General features: G+C 38.0%; 1 protein-coding gene across 3 annotated transcripts in view; it reads left to right on the forward strand.

Moving 5' to 3' along the window:
- Nucleotides 1-20,827, forward strand: part of LRRN1 (leucine rich repeat neuronal 1) — a 42,455-nt gene extending 21,628 nt beyond the window's left edge. For all 3 annotated transcript variants that reach the window (XM_005657078.3, XM_003358504.4, XM_013990103.2), the window contains one exon: nt 11,542-20,827. In XM_005657078.3, the coding sequence (XP_005657135.1) occupies nt 11,821-13,971 (2,151 nt within the window). In that variant the 5' untranslated portion in view covers nt 11,542-11,820 and the 3' untranslated portion in view covers nt 13,972-20,827. The remainder of the gene's footprint in view (nt 1-11,541) is intronic.

Consider the following 21,456-nt stretch of genomic DNA (forward strand, 5'->3'; position numbering starts at 1 on the left):
AGGTTAACTGGAAAGCACACTTTAATTGATTCAGTCAGTTGTTTTATTTATTTATGGAGTGCCCACTTTGTAGATGCCAGGCCAGCGTCATTATGAATAAGACAGAAACAAGGTCTCCACCCCCTGAAACTTGCTTTAGTCCTGGCAGATTAAAATATTAGTAAGGACTTTCCCTGCCCAGACAGGTTGGGATAGAAGAGGAACAGGATTTGGGCTCTGGCCTCAGATGCCCAGACTCACATAGAACCCCCACCATTCTGTTGGCTCCATGATCTTGGCCAGCTTATTTCATTTTTCTGAGTCTCCATTTCATCATCCATAAAAATAGGAAAATTAATTGTTCCCACCTCATTAAATGAAATAACTTGTGTCAAGTACTTTGTGCAGTGTCTGAGGCCATGTAAGCGCTCACTGCTATTAGTTAAGTAGTGACCGCTACTATTATTATGACTACTACACAGCCAAAACAGCCCCATAACAAACATTAGATGTAAAGTTTGGAAGTGTCTACAAGGCTAGAAAATATGTCATTATTTGTAAAAGATGCTTCCTGTATCTTTCTTGGGCTAACGATTTAATTCCATTTGTGTATTGTTCACATCTTTGCACCCAAAGTAACTAAAATAACTATGTAAATGTGTTGGTAAATGCCCATTCCTTGCTATATTTTTTGTTCCTTTGTTTAGTGAAGGATGTAACTCATTTGGAACACTTCTTTCCGAGACAAAGAGTAATGGAAATGCTTTGGTTGCCCAGCCTCTCAGTGTAGAGAGGTATATGCACTTTTTTATATATACAATGATTTTTATTTTTTATATTATAGTTGGTTTACAGTGTTCTGTCAGTTTTCTACTGTATAGCAAAGTGACCCAGTCACACATATATTTCTCACATTATCCTCCATCATGCTTGGTTTATGCACTTTTTAACACAGTGCTTTAAAGAGATTTGCCATTAAATTGCAAAATTCAAATCCTAAGTAACTAGCATGCAAAGATTTAATTAGCATTGTCTCGTTAAAATAAATGTGTGATTTTTTCTTAATTCCAAAAATGACATTGCCTTTGAAAATACCTTCTGAAAATGAGTTGGGAAAGAGGGAGAATTGAACTTTGAATGCAGAGATGTAATAACTGGGGAGTTTGCAGGTTAAACCTTTTTGGAGTCTTCATTGTTTGGTCTAAAGGAAAAGGACACCTGCTTATACATCTGTATTTTGTATTAAAATAGAAACATGAGACCTACCAGATACAATGCAAACTAACTACAGAACTACTCCTGTGTCTTTGCTCTAAAATCTAGTATTCTGGAAATCTATTCTGTCCTTAACAAAAGGATAGAAGATGCCTAAGTGGTATCCAAGCTTTTTGGCAAAGAGACGAACCAACCCTAGGTCTTCTCTGTGATCTATTGGGCCCCCATCATCCAGGAAGAATGAGTATTGCCTTTAAGAGCTATAAGTGCTCCTAGCCAACTGATCTATACTTTTGATTCATTGACAGTGCCATTCATCTGATTCACAATCAAGTCTTCTTCAGGATGACCATGGGACATGTGGGATGTGGTGTTTAGGGGCTTTGGGGCCAGGCCATCTCAGTTGAAATCCTGCTCCATCCCTTTTTAGCTGTATGTCCTAGGCAAGTTACTTAATATCTCCATGTATTGGTTTCTTCAGTGTGAGAAGGGAAAATCATAGTTCCTACTTCCCAAAGATGTTAAGAGGTAAAAACAAAGCACTAAATAAGGGTTAGGCTTGAGTGAGAAAGAGACAGGGAGAGAGAGAGAAGCAAGAAAAGAAGAGAAATGCAAAAGAAAACTGTTCCAGATAACTTTTAAGGAATATATTGATTTTCTTGTTGAAAGGGTAGAGTACTTAGTTTTCAGCACCTGATTCTAATTTTCTAAGTTGAGAAATCTAAAGGAAATGTATGATTATTGAGATTCTGCTTTGTACCAAGCACTGCTCAACACATGTTCTCTCATTTAATTCTTACAACGCCCACATGAAGCAGATATTTGACACTCCCCCTCCAAAAAAATGAAGAAACCAAGGCCCAGAGATTTGAATTAATTTTAATTTGTCCAAGGTAACAAAGGTAGTGCCTAGCTCAGTCTGCTCTTTAGGCCATTTTTTTTTTTTCTTTTTTTCAGCCATACCCATGGCATATGGAAGTTCCTAGGCCAGGGATTGAATCCAACCCAGAGTTGTGACCTATGCCATAGCTCTAGCAATGCCAGATCCTTAACCTACTGTGCTGGGCCAAGGACTGAACCAGCACCTCCACAGAGAAAAGCTGGATCACTAATCTACTGGGTTACATTGGGAAACTCCCTAGACCATTTCTTAAAAAAAAAAAAAAAAAAAAAAAAAAAAATTGCTTAACACAGTTTCTCTTAAAAAGCCAGCCTCAAGTCTTTTGCTTTCAGTCATAAAGAGTGCTGCTCATATGGGTCCTATTAAGAGTGAAAACCCAGATGGGAATTACCATGGTGCCTCAGTAGGTTAAGAACCTGACATAGTGTCTGAGAAGATGCAAGTTCAATCCCTGGCCTCGCTCAGTGGATTAAGGATCCAGTTTCCACAATCTGTGGCAGCTTGGATCTGGCATTGCCATGGCTGTGTCCTAGGCCCCAGGTGTAGCTCTGATTTGGCCCCTGGAAACTTCCATATGCTGAAAGTGTGGCTATATAAAGAAAAAAAAAAAAAAAAAAGAGTGGAAACCAGAAAGGTATTTGAAAGGAAGTGTCAAATACCTTAAGCTCTAGAGCTGAAGGAGGCCTAAGACATCTGGATTTGGCCCAGCCTCATCACTTACACACAGGAAAGATGGCCAGCATGATCCAAGTCAGAGGCAAAACCAGAGCTGAGAAGCGGGGTCACCTAACTTGTGGTTTAATGCTCCAGTCTCTGGAGTACCTTCAAACCAGATAAGATTCAGAACTAGACAGCATTAGGTCACGAGCCTTATGTCCTTGACTCAGTCTTATTTGAGCTCTCGTACAAGTGATTCTACCTCTCTGTGAAAAGTAGGGATGATCATACTTTATCCATACACATGTAAGTCACTCAGTGTAGTGGTCTGTACATAATAAGTATTTTATTAAAGAAAGTCTATTAGTAAAGTTAGCTATATTATATATTATTATTATATTATTCTTGATATCTTTCCTATGGAATGCATGCTTCCATTCCAACTCCTACTCAAATCTTTTTTTTTTTTTTTTGTCTCTGCCATGATATAAGTTCCCGGGCCAGGGACAGAACCTGTGTCACAGTAGTAACCCAAGTAACAGCAGTGACAATGCCAGGTGCTTAACCCACTGAGCCATCAGGGAACTCCCCCACTCAAATCTGTTTAAATCATTTTTTATTGAACTATAGTTGATTTACAATGTTCCTTCAATTTCTGCTGAACAGCTAAGTGACCCAGTCATACATTATATATACAGTCTTTTTTTTTTTAATACTATCTTCCATCATGTTCTAACCCAAGAGATTCGACATAGTTTCCTGTGCTGTACAGTAGGACCCCATACACTTCTTACATTTGAATATATATGCCCTTACAGAGTTTGCAACACGTAATCCATCATCAGGTTAAAAGAAATTTAATTGATGTGTTTGACAAATTAAACTTTCAATTTGGCCGTGCTTTCATAGAACAGATTAACTGTTATGATCAGTTCACTGACATGTTTAAAAAAAATCAGTGATCATTGTTTAGCTGACGTGACTTAATATTTTGAAATAAGTTGGCCATCAGCATGATTGATTGAGCTGTCCACCTTATCCCTGACCTACCTAAGTGAAGATAAGATGGAGGTTACTGAACAAGCCATTGCATTCTTCTTACATTGAATGATATTTTCTTATGCTTCTAATAAATGGTAGCTGATTAAAGGAGTGCTAGAGGCCAACACTGTTCAGAGAGCTTTGGATCCTACCCATTTAGACCTTGTCAGAATATGTATTTTAACTAACCCTAGACTAGGTGAAGTAGTGCAGGGTTCTATAAAGGATCCTGTGTTCGGTGAGTAGGAATGCAATCAAGCTTGGCCTCCCAATATGTGACCTCGCCTCTCTGAGGTATCCTTTGTGAAATGAGAGGTTGTTGTAGATATGCCAGGTGATCTCTAAGGCCTTATCCAGCTGTCACAGTTGATGTTGCCCATATTTCATGGGGAGGCTAGCCTGCTTGTCTTTGATCAGCTGAAGCCCAATTAGAATCTGAAGTAGATGTTATTACGCAGGACTCTTTCACAAGCACATTTGCAACCATGCCAAGCCACCACCTTAGACTTGGATTCATGCCATCTGGCTCAGGGCTTTTGGCTTTCTGTTTTTTTTTTTTTTTGCCTTTTAAAATTTTTCTTTTGTAATTCTTTGGTCCATGCAGCCCAAACTTACCCTGGTTACCATGCCTGGCCAACCCTCCTATGAGGGCTGATGCGCTATCCATGCCCAGTTCCTCTCAGGAGCTGAATGAATTGTGGCTCAGCTTATTCCCTCAGCTTGGAGACCACCTGTGCCTGTGAGCTTTTCCCAGAGGTGTTGGCTGATACTGCACCTGCAGTGTGATGGGTTTGCCCTGGCCCAGAAGAGGAAGGAAAATGAGGAGGAACCAAAAGATCACTGTGTCTATCCTCTGCTTTACGCACTAGTCCGTTTGTACTGCCCAAGCATACCAGAGTATTGTTGAGTCTTTATTAGTTACGAATAACTAAATTAGGGAAGGGACAATCAAATTTTTCTCTGGGAACCAGAAAAACCAACACAGAATTTTAAAGTGGTCAGATCAGGAAATGCTGAATTTGGGATCAAGGCACTCGGGTTTTATTTTCTTCCTCTGCCAATGAACTGGGTCATCCTGGATCACCTAGGGTATCTCTAAGTTCTGCCTGCCTTTAAAAATAGGTCTTCCAAAAGAAAGGAATTTTTGTAAATATAATGCTTTTTAAAAAAGTACGAAAGAGGTTTCCTTCCAAGCGAAGATTCATACCATAATACACTGTTTCTAATTATAGGTTTTCACATATGGAATATGGCAGATATATTTAATATTTAAAGATATTAATACTTTGAACATCAAAATTGATATCTAATTATCAAATATTCCTATTAGCTCAGTTTTATTGGTGATAATGTCATTTATGGTGATATTTAAATAATTCAGAAGTTTTAAACAGGCCACATGTCATAAAAGGCTTCAGAATGCAGACAGGTTTCTTTTCGCTTGTACAGTTTGCAAATCCATAAACATTTGTGGATGCCTTTTGGAGTGCCTGCACTCTCCATCTTTTGACCTAACCATGTCTTCCTTCTGTGTTCCCCTCAACTGATTTTGCCTACTTGGCCACTGAAGGCATTGCATTTTGAGATGCTCTGCATAATCAAACTCCAGGCCTCCTTAACAACTTAATAGCCCAAAAAGGGAAACAAAGAAAGGAGGGAAGGGAAGTGGAGAGGGAAATAAGAGGAAGAAGGGAGGCGGGGGAAGAATTTTCTCTCTGAAAGTGGTGGGAAGTGTGGTTTTTATGGGCTGATAAAGTGACTTCCTAAGGTTCATTTTGGCCTAGGAATCTGTGACTGTCTTTCCTCTCAACCCACTTATTGTAAGATAAATAAAGTAGGACACAGTTACTAGACTTGCTCAAGGTCACCTAGAAAGTCTGTGGCGAAGCCAAAATTAAGAATCCTTTCCCTGGCGCCCTCATTCTGTTGCTCAGCCCACTCACACAGGGTGCTGCACTGCTTGCTGATGAATAATGTGGGCTCTCAGAACAGTTCCTTATGCAAAAGAGCTTCAGCAAACTCCATTATGTCCTTCCAAGGGGATACACTTTATTGTTTCCTTAATGCATTATGGAGACTATTATAGCTCTTCCTCCCTTATGCACCCTCCATCTGCGACCACTAACACACACTACAGGGTGCTTCACTTTGGATAATGTGTGAACAAGGAACATAATTTTGGAAAATGGTTGGAGAAAGAAATCTAAAAGTCAGAAGGGGTCAGGGGCCAAACAAAAGTCCAAGAAACTAAAGTCTTTAAAAATAGCCCATGCAAGATTCAGCGCTCAGAATGCATTTGCAAGAGTTTCTTTCCTTCTCAAGGGAAATAAAACATACCCTCCATAAAGAATTTGCTGTAATCTCTCTGGCTCTCCCTGCACTAGTCATCTAATTGTTAGAAGGTCAGGCAGAAGGCCTCCCACCAGGCCCTTTTCTGAACTTGCAGTTGCTAAATCACAAAGGGCGCCCTCTACTGATTTCCACTACCCATTCCTTCCTTTCATCCTTAAAGGCCATAAAGAGACTGCAATTCTAGATGAGATAGCAAACCTGTAAATAGTGATAGTTAACATCTATTGAGAACTTGCTATGTGCCAGGCCCTCTGACCAAAAAGCTCTACATTTAACATCACATTCTAATTCTCTTACCACCCTTGGCAAAGTAGGTTTTATGATATTCATTTTCCAAAGCAAGGAAACAGAAAACTTCAGTAACTTGCCAAGGTCACAGAGGTGAATTTTGCAACCAGGTCTGTCTCTCCAGATGCCACACTCCTAACTCTGTTCTAAACTTGTTTCAAAAAGCTTAAAGCCGTGGTGAATCTAATAATCAGCCACTTGTACTTGCAGTAGAAGTCAAGGTGGCCTCAGACATGGGGAATCCTTCTGGGAGGTCAATCCATAGAGTAGAGTCTGGCTCTACCTTACCATCCCCAACCCAGCCCCTATCCCATGAGAGTGGCTAGAGGGAGAATTTGTATTGAGACAATGCCTTTTTTTTTTTTTTTTTTTTATAGCCAGCAGGAAAGCTTATTTGAACAAAAATCCCATTTCTTTATTACGCCATTCCCAGAAGAAGACAAGCAAATCTTAATTCTATATTAGCCCTGGATCTATTTGGAGACTAAGAGAACTAAAAGAATTTTTCTGAATATTATGTACATGGTGTGAATTTGGCCACAAAAAAAATTGCATAAAAGCCCATGCCCTATGAAGGCATATTCTTCATATTTGGGGGGATCAAAATTTTAGTTTCTCATTGCTGTGACTAACAGGCTCTGTGAGATGATGTTAATTTCCAGGTGGGGGATTTGTGTTTCATAATTTGCTTGCCCGCATCAGCTTTTAATTTAGCCCCAGTGCAATATTTGGTCTCTGGATTTCTAACACTACTAATTCCAGTAACACTGGTTGAAAATATAATGGAAATGGTAAACAATAATAAATTCCAAATAATTAGAGAAAAATAACTTTTTTTAAATACCTGTCATGCCCAGCCCATGAGTCTTAAAGAGATTTGCTTATTCATTACCTCCCAATAACCCTGCAGGGTAAGAACAAAATTTAACAGCAAACTTGATGAAGTTCCAGGGATTCAAATAAGGATTTGAGGTCTCACTCTGTGCTGGACTCTTTCCCAGATTCTGGGCTAAAGACTTTCACATAGATTATTTTATTTAGTTTTCATATATGAAGTATGTATAATTAGCCTTAATTTTAGCCATGGAAACTGAGACACAGAGAACAAATGTGTCCATACAAGGTAACCCTTTTAGTAAGTGAAGCAGTCAAAATCCGAATCAAGAGATCACTTGATGCCCTGAGGACAGAATTTTTTCTACAAGTTTAGAGCTATCTGAGTTTAGTATAACTAGAATTCACATAACCATTATGTTACTATGATTGCTTATTTCTTTCACCCAACTCCATAAGAACTTAATGCATAAGGATCCTACCCCAAATTCCTATCAACTATCTTGATTTGTGAAACCAACATCCCATCTGACATGATTCCATGGGGAAAATGGGAGTACCAATTTCACTGATGGTGATGACCATGCAGTCCATTTCCTTTAGAATTTTATATTCAGTGCAGAGTGTTCCAAACATCTATTGTTAGAAAAAGAAGCATCAAATGTAATTATATTATTGTTTGTGGGCCTCTTTGAAAGGCATCCCTTGCCCATACTGGGCCTTTAAAGCCATGGTTTGTTTTTTAAGGGATCATTCCTTTACACTGCCAGACTCGTTTGCGGAAGACATTTTCTTCTTCTATTTGATCAACATTGTCCAGTCAGCCCTAGAACAAAGCAATTTTACTTAAAAGTCTATGCCAGTCATTTTGTATTAGTTGCAGAATTTAAAATAAATAATTTGTATGTGATAAAAGTTGGCCTATAATTAATTTCATTATAATAAAAAGCCATAACATTAAGTTTATCATATTTTTAAGTATACAATTCAGTAGTGTTAAATATATTCATATTGTTGTTCAACAGATCTCTCAAACTTTTTCACCTTGCAAAACTGCTACTCCATTAAATAGTAATCCTCTCTCTTCCCTTCCTATGTCCTTAGCAACCACCTTTCTACTTTCTGTTTCTATGACTTTGAATTATTTGAAATAATTCATATGCATGGAATCTTTTTGTGATAGACTTATTTCATCTAGTGTAATGTTCTCAGGGTTCATCCATATTGTAGACAGGATAGGATTTCCTCTTTCTTAAGCTACATAACATCCCACTTTACATATATGCATGTTTTCTTTTTCCATTCGTCCATCAGTGGACAAATGGGCTGCTTCTACATCTTGCCATTGTGAACGATGATGCAATTTACATTGGTGTGCACATATCTCTTTGAGATCCTGCTTTCAATTCTTTTAGATAAATACCCCGAAGTGGGACAGCTGAATCATATGGTAATTCTATTTCCAGTTTTTTGAGGAACCTTCCACACTGTTTTCCATAATAGCTATGCCATTTTATATTCCAACCAGTAGTGCACAGGAGTTTCAGTTTGTCCACATCCTCACAAAAGTTTATTTTCTGTTCTTTTGACAGTGGTTGTCCTCTTGGGGCCCACTGTCATTCTTTGCATGTGGATACCCAATACCATCTTTTGAAAAGATTATTGTGTAGTGTTGGCACTCTTGTCAAAGATCAGCTGATCATACATGGAAGCATTTGCTTCTGGGCTTTTTGTTCCACTGGGCTATACATCTGTCTTTGGTTATTATTATTATTCTGTCATATGTTTTGAAACCAGAAAGTGTGAGGCCTCCATCTTTGTTCTTCATTTTCAAGGTTGTTTTGGCTGTTCTGGGTTCCTTGTCATTCCATATGAATTTTAAGATTTTTTTTTTCTATTTCTACAAATATTGCCATTAGGATTTAGATAGGGATTGCATTGAATCTGTAAATCACTTTGGGTGGATAGACATTTTAATAATATTAGGTCTTCCAATCCATGAACATTAAAGATACTCTTCAATGGTAACATTGTTTTGGGAGTCTTATACAACTTGAATACATATTTTACTTCCTACTATGTTTCTTCAATTAAATTGAAACATAAAAATTGATTGAAATTCCATCTCAGAGTTAGAAATGGAATAAACTTGTGGAGTTAATAATATTTGGAAAATGCTATTCTTTGAGTTATGTTTTTATTTTATGAAATTTATTTGGCTTTTTAATCTTTTTTAAGGGCTGCCCCATTGGCACAGCGAGGGTCCCAGGCTAGCAGTCAAATCAGAGTTGTAGCCGCTGGCCTATACCACAGCCACAGCAATGTGGGAACTGAACCATATCTGGGACCTACACCACAGCTCATGGCTACACCAATTCCTTAACTAACCGAGGGAGGTCAGGGATCAAACCTGTGTCCTCATGGATACTAGTCAGATTTGTTACCACTGCTCTATGACAGGAACTCCTATTTTACGGAATTTTTTGATAAAAGTCAGAATCAGGTAGTGTTAAATATTGAAAAGTGTTGCATGTCCATGACATTTGGTAAAATAACCGAGGGGTTGGAGAAGACCAGATTATAGCAAGCATCCAGCATTATGCAACACATTCACTTCCTTCTCCTACTTCTGATTTGCCAGATCTGGACTGGATTTTTTTTTAAATTCCATCCAGTAACTTGGTTTTTATATTTTGTAAAACAAACCAAAAAATGTAGAACTTTTCATTTTTTTCTACTAAAATATAACAAATCAGAACTTTAGGACTGGCTATTTATATTTTTATACTTCTTGGTTCATTATAAGGGTAACTGTTTTACAAAGTATGAAGGTAATAATAGTAACTAGTGTGAATTGAGCTTGCTATGTGTTGAACACTAAGCTTCCCAAGCACATACACTTTATTTTATTGAATCCTTATAGTAATCTTATGAAGAAAAAGAAAACACTACTCACTAAAGTTCTTCCAGTACTCAAAGCTGGAGTGCATTATAACAAGACAAGTTAAGGATGTATCTATATCTATATCTAGCTTTACTTTTAATATCTTAGCAAGTGCCTGGACTAGTCATGAGAAAGCAAGACAGACACTGAATCTTTAACGGCTTTTTATACCTGATTGGAATCCAGAAGACTAGCACCGGTAACTACTAATATTATCTTTACAAGCAGGTAAACAATCCATATTTAACTTCAGAGGACCTTATCAAAATGAGTAGATGATGACTAAAGTAAAATCAAATATCTCCAGCTTTCCTTCTTCTACTTACCCTCTAATAACCATGATTTAACTAAAATTAGGGAGATATAAGATATAATAAGATGATAATAAATACAATTCACCTTTATAAGTATTAAATACTGCCAGGCTCTACACCAAGAACCTCATATTAAAAAAAAGATACATAGATTCCTTTAAATCTCTCAATAATCTTATGAGAGAGACACCCTTATGACCAATCCTATTGTATGGTTGAAGAAGCTGAGGCTTTAAGAGGTTAAATAACATATCCATGGTGTATAGCTATTATGTGGCCATGACATTCCCACGAGATTGATGAAATCATTCATGTGAGATTATATATACATGTATAAGTGTATTTGTGTTTTTAATGAAGACCAGTATGGTAGAATAAAGTCCTTTTACAATTTTATTCAGTGAAGATCAGATGTAGCTATGAGAATATTGATATTTCCCTTTTGTCCTTCTGTCAAATTAACTTTTTGCAGAGGAATATTTGAGCTAGATTAGCTTTGGCTGAATATGTCTACAGAATTTAGCATTTGTAAAAGAAAGAATTCCTGAAAACAAATGAGGTATTAATTAAAATATAAATAACTAAAAATGAATGTTGAATCTTTTTAACTTTAAAAAACTGGCTTTCATGTTTTGCTTTATTTTTTGGAACCATAGATACATGTAGTTTCTAAAGTCACCTTTGTTTTTAAAGAAGTGACATCTGTGGGCTTTTCTAAGGGTTTCTGTTCAGTGTGTATGAATGTGTGGATACACATGCATGTGTGTTTAATGATTTTACCCAGTAATAAAAAGCAGTCCCAATTTAATTGTAAAGGTGAATGGACATTAAAACTAGTTTAGTATAGTAAGTGTAATAATATATTAAAAGTATTCCACAATTTAAAAGCTTGTTTCATTACTTTGAACTTTCTGTTAGTAGATTTCTAAGTTGATTATGGCTTTTGAGTAGAGAAAAGTTATAATGTGGAAAGTATATGAAATAAACATAAACATCTGTCCTAATCTAATTTTCAGGCACATCTCCAGACTTTGATTTGGCTGAAATAACTTATGCCACAGAGCTGTGTGCATGCCTGGAATTCAGAGACACTGTTAAAAGACTCCAAATTGCTTCCTGCCTTTTGAAAACTCCAGGAAACCATCCCTTCAGACTCTGGATTTCTACACATCTCAACGGAGATTTTGCTTGAATGTTTACATTTTCTGCTTGCTGTCCTTCACACCACTATAGAGTGTTCACCTTTTCTTAAAACTGAAAAATTGTCAGGAGTTGAGCTTGCTCAGCAAGCCAGCATGGCTAGGATGAGCTTTGTTTTAGCAGCTTGCCGATTGGCGCTGGGCTTACTAATGACTGCATTAACTGGGTCTTCCCTACAAAATAGTGAGTGTCCACAACTCTGTGTGTGTGAAATTAGGCCCTGGTTTACCCCGCAGTCAACATATAGAGAAGCCACCACTGTTGATTGCAATGATCTCCGCTTAACACGAATTCCCAGCAACCTTTCTAGTGATACTCAAGTGCTTCTCCTACAGAGCAATAACATCGCAAAGACTGTGGATGAGCTTCAGCAGCTTTTCAACCTGACTGAGCTGGATTTCTCCCAGAACAACTTTACAAATATTAAGGAAGTAGGGCTGGCAAACCTCACCCAGCTCACTACTCTACATTTGGAGGAAAATCAGATTACAGAAATGAATGATTATTGTCTGCAAGACCTCAGCAACCTTCAAGAACTCTACATAAACCATAACCAGATTAGCACTATTTCTGCTAATGCTTTTTCAGGCTTAAAAAATCTTTTAAGGCTCCACCTGAACTCCAACAAATTGAAAGTTATTGATAGCCGCTGGTTTGATTCAACACCCAACCTGGAAATTCTTATGATTGGGGAAAACCCTGTGATTGGAATTCTGGATATGAACTTCAAACCCCTCTCAAATTTGAGAAGCTTAGTTTTGGCAGGAATGTTTCTTACTGATATTCCTGGAAATGCCTTGGTGGGCTTGGATAGCCTTGAGAGCCTATCTTTTTATGATAACAAACTGGTCAAAGTCCCTCAGCTTGCCTTGCAAAAAGTTCCAAATTTGAAATTCTTAGATCTCAACAAAAACCCTATACACAAAATCCAGGAAGGGGACTTTAAAAATATGCTTCGGTTAAAGGAACTGGGAATCAACAATATGGGGGAGCTTGTCTCTGTGGACCGCTATGCCCTGGATAATTTACCTGAACTCACAAAGTTAGAAGCCACCAACAACCCCAAATTATCTTACATCCACCGCTTGGCTTTTCGAAGTGTTCCTGCCCTGGAAAGCTTGATGTTGAACAACAATGCCTTGAATGCCGTTTACCAAAAGACAGTAGAATCCCTGCCCAATCTGCGTGAGATCAGTATCCACAGCAATCCCCTAAGGTGTGATTGTGTCATCCATTGGATTAACTCCAACAAGACAAACATCCGGTTCATGGAGCCCTTATCCATGTTCTGTGCCATGCCGCCTGAATATAGAGGGCAGCAGGTGAAGGAAGTTTTAATCCAGGATTCAAGTGAACAGTGCCTCCCAATGATATCTCACGACACTTTCCCAAATCATTTAAACATGGATATAGGCACAGCAGTTTTCCTAGACTGTCGGGCCATGGCTGAGCCAGAACCTGAAATTTACTGGGTCACTCCCCTTGGAAATAAGATAACTGTGGAAACACTTTCAGAAAAATACAAACTAAGTAGTGAAGGTACATTGGAAATAGCTAACATACAAATTGAAGACTCAGGAAGATATACCTGTGTTGCCCAGAATGTTGAAGGGGCAGACACTCGAGTGGTAACAATTAAGGTTAATGGAACCCTTCTGGATGGCACCCAGGTGCTGAAAATATATGTCAAGCAGACAGAATCTCATTCTATTCTAGTGTCCTGGAAAGTTAATTCCAACGTCATGACATCAAACTTAAAATGGTCAACTGCCACCGTCAAGATCGACAACCCCCACATAACATATACTGCTAGGGTCCCGGTAGATGTTCATGAATATAACTTAACACATCTCCAGCCTTCCACAGATTATGAAGTATGTCTCACAGTGTCCAATATTCATCAGCAGACTCAAAAGTCATGTGTTAATGTCACAACCAAAAATGCTGCCTTTGCGCTGGATGTATCTGATCAAGAAACCAGTACGGCCCTTGCTGCAGTGATGGGGTCCATGTTTGCCATCATTAGCCTTGCATCCATTGCTGTGTATATTGCCAAAAGATTTAAGAGAAAAAACTACCACCATTCATTAAAAAAGTATATGCAAAAAACCTCTTCAATCCCACTAAATGAGCTGTATCCACCACTCATTAACCTCTGGGAAGGTGACAGCGAGAAAGACAAAGATGGGTCTGCAGACACCAAGCCAACCCAAGTTGACACATCCAGAAGCTATTACATGTGGTAACTCAGTGGATATTTTGCTTCTGGTAGTAAGGAGCACAAAGACGTTTTTGCTTTATTCTGCAAAAGTAACAAGTTGAAGACTTTTGTATTTTTGACTTTGCTAGTTTGTGGCAGAGTGGAGAGGACGGGTGGATATTTCAAATTTTTTTAGTATAGCGTATCGCAAGGGTTTGACACAGCTGGCAGCATCTCTAGGCTTCCAGTTTGTGTTTGGTTTTTATTCTTATCATTATTATGATTATTATTATTATATTATTATTATATTATTATTATTTTGTTTTAGTTATTGTGCTAAACTCAATAATGCTGTTCTAACTACAATGCTCAATAAAATGATTAATGACAGGATGGGGTTCCCCTGTGCTTTTACCAGTAGCATGACCCCTTCTTCTGAAGCCATCAGCAGACAGTACCATGTCCTCCAAAAAGCTAACACACAGCTGTGAAGCAGCATTGAACCTTTTGTAGCAATCTGGTCTACAGACTTTTAACTCAAGAAGCTAAGGCTAGATTTGTTACCTTTGTTGAATGATGTTAGTTGACTGTACTGTAATGTTGTATCAACTGAATTGAATGTTTGCTTTTAAAGGAGACAACTTTTCTTCTCTTTTCTTTTGTAATAGTTAAAAGGCTTAGAACAAGCTAACAGGCAATAGAAATATGTATATCAGATTTTTTAATGTAACAAACTACATGTTAATTGTTACCTTATTCTTTTTATCTTTAGTAGACACTTTTAAAAGAAAAGATAATAATTTTGTTGTGTTTAACTCACCAACATGTGGTGTATAATGAAGACAGAACTACAATAAATTAGTTTTGTTCTGATTTTTTTAGAACACTTGCAATAATGTATCATTTATAGTTTTTGCTAGTTGCAGTGGTGATATTTTTCTCATCCCTAAAAAAAAAACCACCAAAATAATTCAGCTACAGCATGTTGCTTTTTAAAACTGGGCCCTGAAAAGTTTTGAATTCTTTTTCTAAGGGAAGAAATAAATATTTTAGTGAAGATATTTTAATGAACAGTATGTCTATATTTTAAATATTACTGACCAGACTTAATGGAAGGAAAAATTCATACGTATCCGATGCATAGCTAAAAGCGGTAAATACATTGAATATGTCACATTCCTTTTCTGTAATGGTCTTACTAAAATTTGATTTTTTAAGTAGTATCCATACTCCCTATCAAAGTTTAAAACATACAGCTCTGTAGTATTCCAAAATGTATTGTATTTTATTCCTGTTTTAACAGCTGTCATTATCTTAGACCCATATTAGTCCACATATGAGTGGAGAGATAGCTTCTGAGACAAGTAAATGATTAATAGAAAATAGCACAACTCTACAGTTGTTTTTGTTTGTTTGTTTGTTTTTGCAGATTTGCAGAATTAGGTGCTTACTGGGTAATGTGTGTGCGAAATTTAGAACAGAAGGAGGCAGATTTAGGTAGGAGGCCAGTTCCACAAAGGGGAGGAAGGAGGAAATTTAAAGGTTTAGTAGAGGAAAAAGGACCCATTTGAAAATGTAGATCGATAAAGCAGAGAACTTTTTAAAAATGCTGTTCCAGATGGCACCTGCTTTCAGAGACATGCTGTCACACCAGGAACAATGAGATTATAAAAAGGGACTGAGAGAAAGCAGGTGCCAGCTGAGCAAAAGCAAGGGAAGAGAAGAAAGGAAGTGCAGGTGAGGAGGCCTGAAGGATTTCTTTGTAAAATTCCTTGTTTTGTGGATCAGTTATAAACAAACAAACAAACAAACAAACAAAACTGTCATTTTTCCATCCCATTTCTAAGGTGGAGAAAGGAATTTCAAGTGCTGAAGCAAGTAAGCTGCACAGAAAACAAAGAGCATCTGAGCTAGAAGCATCTCTTCGCACAGCTTTCATTTAGTGACGGAAAAACCTATCCTGGAAAGAATTGTAACTTGCCCCATCAGACCCCTGCCCATTGAGAATGCTGCTCTCCATCTATTGCTGTGGGTCTAGCAGCCTTCCCGATTCCCAGGCAGAGCTCACCTTTTTCAGTTTTCGACAACCTCCAGTGCCCCTGCTTCAAAAATGCACTGTATCCTCAACTTCCTATTTACCCAGGACAAATTTCAGCACAAGGACAGACCAAAGGGTCAGTGAAGCACCTACATTGTTGGCCTTCCTGTGCACATGTAGGAAACACTGAGAATTAGAGATGATTTGGATGCAACCTCAGGGACGGGATGGTTTCCTGCTGGGAGATTCCTATCTTCAAATATCTACACAGAATAGTGGACTATCCAACAAACTTCTGCTAATCCTGCAAGCAGTGAAAGAGAAATGACACTGAAGCATTAGGCCTGCAGCAGGGAGGAGGCATCAAATATCCAACAAAGCAATGATTTGAACTTGGCACATAATTAGCACTCAAATATTAGTGGAATAAATGAAAACAACAACCATTTTTTCTATTCTGAATTATAGCAAGCACAGGGAACTCCAATTATTTTCTGTCAATGGTCTTTTGCCAGGCCAGTTTTTCGGAGGGCGGGGGCAGGGATCTCTTAACTTTTTCTCCTCTAATAAAGTATTTGAGCATTTTTTCCCTTTTCTATGGTTTGGTTTTAAGTTGGTAAAAAGTAAAATGGCACAGAACTTTTTTCTCTAGCCAAGTATTTCCTCCTTTGTACTTAATTTAATTTGATAAGTTAGACAGTCAGTGAAATTAGACATTGAACTAGGTCCTGATTAATAATGGAGGCTCTATCACCTTTACCAATGAAGTGACTATTACAGGTCACTTTCTAATTTCATATTTTTCTTTTGGCTTCCTGCTGCCCTCAGGGCATATAATGTATCTCTAATCTGATTTTACAAGGTTATTTTTGGAGCAGTTTCTTAAAACATGATTCCCAAATTTGCCCATTTAATTAATAACAAATTGAATGGATACTATGAATAAAAAGACAAATGCAGGAGTTCCCGTTATGGCTCAGCAGTATTGAACCCAACTAATATCCATAAGGACATTGGCCCCACTCAGTGGATAAAGGATCCGGTGCTGCTGTGAGCTGTTGTATAGCTCAGAGCCAGAGTTGCTATGGCAGTGGTGTAGGCAGGCAGCTATGGCTCCAACTGTACCCCTAGCCTGGGAACTTCCATATGCCACAAGTGTAGAAATATATTAATTAAAAACAAATTCAATGTTTGATTATCAAATTTTCTAATTTGTCCAAGTGATTGGCAAGAAGGAATCATCTCATTTCCACACACAAACAATACCAAAGTCCATCATTTTCTCTCATGTGGTTTTCTGTTCATTCATGGATTTGCTAAGGACACCACCATCAGTTCTTGGTGCTTGCTTTCTATCTCTGTATTCATCTCCCAGGGCATTTTCTTTTCTTCAATATTGTTTCAACTACTGGAAAACAAAATATTTTTCATCTCTAACACTTTGCCAGGAAAACCAACATAGTTTCTGCCTTTCAATCCATTGAAAAGGGGAATTTTAACTACTACTTCTGATGCATTTTTAACTACAATTGAAAACGCATTTTTCTCCTCAATTCTTTGACTGCTTGCAAATAAACTTTTTAGAATTATTATTCATAAGGAATTAGCTGGAGGAAAAATGTTTCTTAAAAGATGAGTTTGAGACTCACCATCCAGAGCTCTGGAAAGATTTTGGCTTAGAGTCCCTATAAGACTTGATCTGGGCTGGTGTGGGCATTTCTTCATGTTCCCCTCCTCCCCTCCTCTCAGTGATACCAGGTCCATCTCTCTGTACTCCAAGTTAGGAAGTAGGGTATACAGGAGGGAACTCATTATCTTTGTACCTGCTGGTTCAGTGTTGCCCAGCACAGGTTAACAGAACTAAATGGGTTTCTTGTACTGTGGAACTCCTCAGAGACTGGATGGCACTAATATGAAGTATATAGCATTTCCAACAGCCATTTGACCATTGGCGTATTTCAGGCTACTATTCTGTGCTACAGATCCTGAGAAACTGAGGATTTAATCTAATCTCCAAAATAGTCCTGATAAATTAGGTATGATTCTTCCAAAAGTATAGAAAAGACAACCAAGGCCCATAGGAGTAATTACTCGCCTGACACCAGGCCATTCTATAAGCAGCTGATCATGATGGGCCCTTCACTTCCAGTTTCCTCTCCATCCATCCCCCCTTTCTGAGGTGGAGGTGGGAGCATCTATCAAGGGTAAGAGGCTGGAGGTCACAGGGCACATGAAGAAGGCAAAGTACAGACAGGAAAACTCAAGGGAGATGACACTAAAGGCTTTCTTTATGTCTGAATGTTCTTCTCTTTTCCCCTTTAAAGCATTATGTGCTGGGAATCTGTGAGATACCCATCAAAACTATGTTCACATCAGGCCAAATTCTAATTCTAACCTTTAGTTCTCCCTAGACTCTCCTCTCTGTTCCCTGCTCAGAAAATTGTAAAGATTTTGTGGAGGAAATTCCAAACTCATTCCTTCCTTAGCAGTAAATCATGGAAGGCTTGTGTAAAATTAGTAACAAACTCAATGTTTATCTCCAAAGCTTAAAGGGGGAAATATGACATTCATATAATTGGGCAGTTGCAAGGCTGTATCTGACATACTTGGGAACAAATGGCTTTTGTACAATCACCAAGTTTGTAGAGTTTGTAGGATACTTAGATTCAGAGATCTCTGTATTCCCCTCCAAAAAGTCCATCCAACAGCCATAAGACACTAAAAGGATGACTTTTTAACAAATATGGTAGCCCTCCTGACATACCCTCATTTTGTCAGTCATATACTACTTAATATGAAGCAAAAACCATTTTCACGCACTTCATGAAAGTAGCTCTGGGTACAAAAGTGAGTCAGACCATGCAGTCCTCTCCTTTCCACACTGGCCTCCCTCCCTTTCTCCCATAAGATTAAACTGACAAGGTAAATTTCATCCTGAGCCCTGACAGAATGGTCATGAATCCTTAATAAGTGGACTGTCCTGAATTAAGTAGCATTTAATGCATTGTTCTATACCTTAGTGTGTTTCACTAATGTAAACAAGACAGGGTGGTCCAGGAGAGAAGAAAACAAATTTATTGTGGTGACTCTTGGAGGAATAAGGAAGGAGAAACATTTTTGTGTATGTTGCCTGCTTCCAAGAGCTTCACATAGATCATTTACATTTAATCCTTTTAATTGCCCCCCAGGGAGTGGGCACAGGGCAGGTACCATTGTCCCTCCATTAGAAAAAAGAAAATGAATACTCAGCCTCAGAGATGCAAGCAAGTACCTGAAATCACACAGCTGATAAGAGGCAGAAGTTACACTTGGGGTCTATATGACTAAAAGTTGTAGTTTTTCTATTCTAAAAGAGTCTGCAAGCCAAATCTGGACCAGGAGTACAGAACACAGAGCCCCAAAGCCAATGTGGCACATGAGACAGAAGGAAAAGGAGAGCAAAAGAAGGCAGCAGTGAGGCCTCAGACTCCAGGGGTCTAATTTAAGACTCAAACCTGAAGGTAATACACAGAAATAACAGTAAGCCAGAGAGCAGAAAAAGCAATGGACAGCTATTCAAAGTTTGTGACAATAACTCCATATAAGCAAATGGAAGACCCTGAAAGTGCATGGAAAAGTAATAGTTTAAAAAAGGGGAACAGGGGCAAAACTTGGAGTAGATATCATATCTTGCCATACAGTGGGCACTTGGCATGTTCCACATGTTGTACCGAGCACCACTACCTGAATTATCTCATATAATCTTTACCTAAATTAAGAAGTAGTTATTTTTTATGAAATAGGTATATCCTAATCTTTCACATGGAGAAACTAAGTCTCAGTTCATCAGTCTTAATTTGAAGTCAAATCATGAAGTCAAGGTTTCAACCCTGTCTGGCAGACTCCAAGGCCCAAGACTAACCTCTAAACGGTTTTGTAGCCACAGAGCTGGCCGTCTCATTTGCTTGATTGATTGAGTTCCTCCTTGAGAATGAGGAGCAGGAATAAGGGTAGGTTTCATGACCTTGTGAGGATCTTGTAAGGATCTTCTCACAAAAGGTGTATAAACATGAAGTTAATGACAGAGGCTTCGGTAAGAAGAAAAATGCTACCTCACTTTTTCTTTTGTAACCTTTAAGGTTAGTCTCACATTTTAATCATGTCTATGATCTATTTTTTTAAAGCTGTACCGCATTATTCAGACCAAGAGTTGTTCTGATGACCTGTGTAATCTAATCTTAACTTTCCTGTAAATCGTTCCAGGAAATGGAGGTGCAAGGAGGATAAACTCTCCTGAACCATTAAGGGAAGAGTTTTATGCCTAATCCCTTAGCTGTGTGATCTTAATAGGCCTTAATTTAAAAATATATTACTTCTACCCTGTAAAAAGCAAACTGGTTAAATACCTCTGAAATTATGAGAAAAAAAAAGGCCACTATAAAAGTTAACTAAAATGTGTGCTCCCATATTATTTTTCCTCTTGTTAGAATATCACACATAAAAATGCTCCATTTCACCAAATTTTATTCGAACTGGCATAGGTGTGCCTGTGCCTTTCATTATCAAGTGGCATTTTTTTCCCTCAATTATAAACAGTAATATGTGTTTTCCATAGGGAATCTGAAGAAAATTAGTAAGAAAAAAATAGTGTTTAATTCCACAATTTCAAAATAATCACGTGAGATTTTTGGTGTACTTTCTTCTACTCTTTTTTTCCCTCTGTATGTATATTTATATATGTATATATACATATAGTTATAAAAGTATACATCTTTATGAATATAGAATTAGAATCCTGGAATATATAATTTTGTATACTGTCTTTTTTTTTTCTTCACGCAAAAAATAAGCATCTTCTCATATTATTAAATTCTCTTGGAAAGTATGTTGTTAAAGTCTGTATAATTATATGGATATCCAGTGATTGAACAATTCCTTCTTTGGGGGGCATTTTACCTCTTCTACATCAAGTACTAGGGACATAAACATGAGCCTCCTATGCCCATGCTCTCCAGGGCACAGTCATAAGGAAAAATAGACATCCATGGAAATGACAATCCAGTATGAGGTCTGCCTCCAAACGGATGAAATGGTAGCAAAAAAGCCCAGGAAAAAGAACCCTAGTCAGTTGGGAAACTCAAACTTCAAGCCTCACTACTTAAGTTCAGAATGAAAAGATGAGATTCACAAGCCAACATTCAGAGGAAGGGCTTCCTAAGTAAAGGGAGCAATTCCCCCAGATCATAGAGTGTCTAATAACATGCAAGAAGCCTTCTCAGAGGATCTGGGGATCTGGGGATGAGGAAAGGATTATTAAAAATACAGAGTAACTAAATAGGAAGCTGAGGTAGGAGAAAAGTTACAGCAAGTTTTCATGCAGAGATAAGGTAAGGCTGAGTAATACAAGAAGGCTGTGGGTCCCAATTTAATTTCTTTTAGCCATTCTACATAATCCCTGGAGGAATGCCGTCCTGGTGAGATAAGAAAAGCTTGCAAGAGTTGCTTGATAAGCCT

This window comes from Sus scrofa, chromosome 13, assembly GCF_000003025.6.
Source record: "Sus scrofa isolate TJ Tabasco breed Duroc chromosome 13, Sscrofa11.1, whole genome shotgun sequence".
Taxonomy (NCBI): domain Eukaryota; kingdom Metazoa; phylum Chordata; class Mammalia; order Artiodactyla; family Suidae; genus Sus; species Sus scrofa.